This window comes from Pelodiscus sinensis, chromosome 31, assembly GCF_052426305.1.
Source record: "Pelodiscus sinensis isolate ZL-2025 chromosome 31, ASM5242630v1, whole genome shotgun sequence".
NCBI lineage: Eukaryota > Metazoa > Chordata > Testudines > Trionychidae > Pelodiscus > Pelodiscus sinensis.
The window spans coordinates 13,875,199-13,879,767 of record NC_143082.1 but is presented as its reverse complement, the minus strand read 5'-3'; the positions used below and the strand labels follow the sequence as shown (position 1 = coordinate 13,879,767).

The 4,569-nt window shown below is 69.7% G+C and overlaps 1 protein-coding gene across 1 annotated transcript; it reads left to right on the top strand.

Annotated features, from left to right (window-relative positions):
- The first annotated feature begins 243 nt into the window (after positions 1 to 243).
- LOC142818919 (transcription factor Sp5-like) lies at positions 244 to 3,752 on the top strand. Its single transcript, XM_075901760.2, has 2 exons — positions 244 to 737; positions 2,018 to 3,752. The coding sequence occupies exon 2, from the start codon at positions 2,135 to 2,137 to the stop codon at positions 2,951 to 2,953; it is 819 nt and encodes a 272-aa protein (XP_075757875.2). The 5' UTR covers positions 244 to 737; positions 2,018 to 2,134; the 3' UTR covers positions 2,954 to 3,752.
- The last annotated feature ends 817 nt before the right edge of the window (positions 3,753 to 4,569 follow it).

The window sequence follows — 4,569 nt, the reverse complement described above, 5'->3', positions numbered from 1 at the left end:
CCCAGGTGAAGTGAGCGCCCAGCGGCAGTGGGTCCCCAACCACCCAGCAGCCAAACGGGGCCCCCTGACCCTGGGGTGCCAGGCTGTGGGGGTGCATGTGGGCCTCTCCCTGCCAGGTGTCTGGGTGGCCATAAAGCAGGAAGGGGCAGGCTGGGATGGGCACTAGAGAGAGGCAGGATGGCCCAGTGGTTAGAGTCAGGGGAGGTGGGGGCTGGGCCCTTGAACTGGCTGCAGGGGGCCTCCTGGACCAAAACCTCCCTGCCCGGTCCTAGATGCAGCCAGCTCTGGGGTGAGTCCTGCAGGCCAGAGGAACCATTTGCTAAGCTCAGCCCTCCCCCCTCCCCCCGCGCTGTACCTTTAAAGAGATAAAACGAGCAGCCGGGGCGCTTCACACGAGCCCAAGCGGCCCCTTTGCATCCATAACAAGCGGCCCAGCGGGGGAGCCCGGCGCTTAAAGGAGACCCAGCCAGACCCCTTTGAAATCCCTCCATCTATTTTAATGATTGGTTCGCTCCCGCACTTCAAAGGAGGCCTCCCCTCCGCACTCCTGATTGGCTGAGGCGCAGCCCAAAGTTTGCGCGCAGGAGGAAAAGCGAAAAGATGCGGCCGGCGGAGAAGCGGCGGCACCAGGCGCCGGAGACGCGGAGAGACGCTGCGCTCCATAGTGCAGCCCTGAGCTCGCCGTGGCCAACCCGGGCGCAGCGCGCACGGACCCCGGCTCCCGAGCCCTGCTGCAGGTAAGGGGCTTCCCTCCCGGCCGGGAGCTGAGGGGGGTCTTCCGCCCTCCCCCCAGCAGCCGGAGCAGGGGCCCAGCAAGGGACCCCTCCCTCCTTCCCAGCTGGAGCGCGGCGTGCGCTCTTGGAGAGCTGCGCCCTGCGCCGTGGAGAGGCGACCCCGCGGCGGGCGGGGAATCTAATACTCTGGGGGCCCCGATGCTGAGCACGCCTAGCTGGGAGGCAGATCGCTGGCCCGAGCCAGGAGGGGAGGGGCTGGGGGGAGCACAGAGGCGATTCCCCCCGGATGATTCTCTCCTTGCGCTTTGGGTCGCCTCCGCGTAGCTTGTCGCGCGAGCTGCGCCCCAGCCCTGGGCGAACGCCTTGCGCTTTGCCCGTGTGAGACCCACGCCCCTTGGCTTCTTCCTGGCCAGGGAAACCGGGCTGGTGGGAAGCCCCGGCCGGCTGGTGCCAGGGCCCAGCCCCTCCAAGCGCCTGGGATTTGGGATCAGGGCTGGGCCGCACACACGTGCCCAGCTAGTGCGAACCAGACGCCACGGCGGGGCTGCTGGGTCCCTCGGGCTGCAGGGGAAGGGGTGTTTGTGTTACACTTTTTAGACTCCCCCCTCCGCCTTCGCAGCGCAGGGGCCTGGGTCACTTGCAGCCTCCTTGGGGACCTCTCTGCTCCCCTCTGCACTTCCCCCAGGGCAGCTGCAGCCCCTGCCACGCGCTTCTGCCCCCTGGTCCCAGTAGAATGGAGGGGGCTGGCTCACCCCTTGCCCACAGCCACATGCCCTTGTGCACAGCACCTGCCGCGTGCCCCCCCCCCCCCCGCCCACGCCCAGACCACCGGGGAGCCAGGCCACAAGGGAGTCTCTGCCCTCTGGGCCCAACTCTGCCCCTCCATACGGATGGTGGGGGGCAGCGGTACAGCCGGGCATGGCACGAGCTGGGCTCAGCTCGCTCGCACCCCGGGGCAGTGGGCTGCTCTGCTGGCCGGACCCGCTTGGCATGTCGGGGTGTGGGGGCTGAGCCCCGTCCCCTGCGCCAACCTGTGAGCCCGGGCACCAGGCACCCGGAGGGTGGAACAGACGGCAATTGATTCCTGCTCTGAGCCGCTCCAGGCCGGAAGCTGGGAAGAGCATCAGTCCAGGAGCCCGGAATAGGGGCTGGGAGGTGTCAGAGGCTAGTGAGCAGCTGGGCCTCTGGGGTCTGTTCTGTGGGTCCCTGGAACCCCCTGTGGGGAGGACCGGTGGCGTTAGGGGGTGCCCGGCCCAGCCTGACTCTGCCTCTCTCTGTCCCAGGACAGGATCCCGGGCTCCTCTGCCCACCCCTCCTTGGTGTTCCTGGCAGCGGCCAGGGGACCCTCCTCCAGGCCCTTGGCCCTGGCCGCCTATGAGGCCACGGGTGGCGCTGCCGGCATGTTTCAGCTGTGGAGCAACGAGATGCCAGTCAGCTCTGGGCTGGGTGCCCACGCCGCCGCCTTCGGGCTGCCCAAGGCGCCGTACCCCGGGCCCCCGGCATCCGGCTCACATGAGCTGCCCCTGACCCCGCCGGCTGAGCACACCTACTCCTTCGAGCTGTCGCCCCTCAAGGGCCTGGCTTCCCAGGGGCCGCCCGGCGCCTCCTACCCCTTCCCCGAGGCTCAGGACTTCCCCGGCTTCCTGCCGAGCGCCTTGGGCCCCGGCGCCCCCACGGCCACCCCCTCAGGGGGCCCCGCAGAGGAGGCCTCCTGGTGGAGCCTGCAGCCGCAGGCTCCGGGCACCCTGCCCGCCTTCCCGCTGAGCCGGCCTCTCGTGCTGGGGCCGCAGCCCCCGCTCGCCGCCCTGCTGCACGGCGCCCCCAAGGGGCTGCTGGGCCCTGCCCGGCGCTGCCGGCGCTGCAAATGCCCCAACTGCCAGGCGGGCCCCGAGGAGCCGGGCCGGAAGCGGCAGCACCTGTGCCACCTGCCGGGCTGCGGGAAGGTCTACGGGAAGACGTCGCACCTGAAGGCCCATCTGCGGTGGCACGCGGGCGAGCGGCCCTTTGTCTGCACCTGGCTCTACTGCGGGAAGAGCTTCACCCGCTCCGACGAGCTGCAGCGCCACCTGCGGACGCACACGGGCGAGAAGCGCTTCGGCTGCGCGGGCTGCGGCAAGCGCTTCATGCGCAGCGACCATCTGGCCAAGCACCTGAAGACCCACCAGGGCAAGCGGCCCAAGGGCAGCGGGGCTCCGCTCGGCCCCGTCAAGCAGGAGTGAGGAGGCGGCGGGCAGGCGGGGAGGGACCTGCCGTAAGGGGGGGGGGGAAACTGAGGCAGGATGGAACGGGCCCAAATCCGGCTGGCGAGGCCGAGCGAGGAACGTTTCGCCCCCAGCCACGTGCTGAAAGGACCCAGCTGGCCCGGCCCACGCAGCGCGGACCTGGAGCGGGTTTTCCCCGAGCTGCAGCCAGGGCCAAGGAGACGGAGCCCTCGCTCCCCATGGGAAGCCAGGCCGGTCGCTGCGAGATGTTTGGCATTTCCCGGCAGCAAACCCAGCCCTGGGAAAACGTTGCCTCCAAGAGACACCCCCCCCCTGCAATCGCCCTGGGCACCTGCAGAGACAGCCCCTCCGGAGTGCCCCAGAAACACCTGCCAAGGCCCCCTCGGAGCGCCCCGCACAGCCGAGACCCCGCCCTGCCCAGAGCCCGCTGGACGCCTGCGGGGACGCCCCCTGGAGGGTGCCAGATAACCATGGAGAGATCTGTGCCCCCCAAGTACCCTGGACACCTGCAGCAACGACCCCTCCCTCCCCAAGCACCGTGGACACATGCGTAAAGTTTGACCACCCCCCCCCCCGGAGCACTCGGGTACCCACCCCTCCCCCATCAGACTGACTGCCCCGGGGGCTGCTGCCAGGTCCCCCTCCCCCTGCCCTGTGACATCATAGCTGGGCAGGCGAGGTCACGCGCGAGTTTCTGACCTCACTGGGGGGCTCAGGGTCAGCGTGGAGGGGGCCGGGCTGCGGGGGGGCCAGGCTGCCCTTGTGCTCGCCGCCCATTAAACACCTGCCACCGCTCAGCCACTGGTCACATCCATTCTCTGGGGCCCCGGCGGGAGGGCGGGGACCTGGCATGGCCCAGGGGAGCCGGGCGGCCCCAACACGATGCAGCCACTTCTGGGGTGGGGCCCATGTGACCCCCCCACCAGCTCCCACCCTGCCTTGGGGGGATGGAGGGGGCTGAGCCTTCCCCCCCCCCAGAGTTTGGAGGCATATCAGAGCAGAGCCCCTACTTTGTGCCATGGCCCGAGAGGCTGCTCGAGGGAGCAGGGGGCGGGGATCCCTCAGACTCATTCCTGGGGGCACTGTGGAGACTGGCTGGGCCAATCCCCACATTAACCTGGGGGGGCAGCTGGGGGTAATCACCCCCTTCCCCTGCAACCTGGAGAGCTGACCCTCAGGCGGGCTGGCTTACTGACCCCCCCGGGGCCCATATGCAGGAAAGTGCCCCCCCACTCCTGACCCACAGCCCCCGCCCTGCCCCCCAGATCTGCCAACGCTCCATCTCCCCATCCTGCAGCCCCCTGCTAGGACACCCTCCAAGCTAGGCCATGAGCAGGGCCATGAGGCCGTAGCCTGGGCACTCCGGGGTCCCCCCCAAGGCCCTGCTGGGCCCCTGTCCCTCAGGACTCTGCTGCCATGCCGGCTGATGAGCGGGGAGAGGAGAAAGTTGGGGGACAGGGTGCCCCCCCTTCAGCACCAGGCCTGCCCTTCATGGGGTCAACACCCCCAGCAGGGGTGTGAGCTGCCCTGGAGCGGAGCCTCACTCCTACAGATGGGGGGCTGGGGGGTGCAGAGGGGCTGTGGCCCCCTAGAGGCAGCCGGGGAGGGCTCCA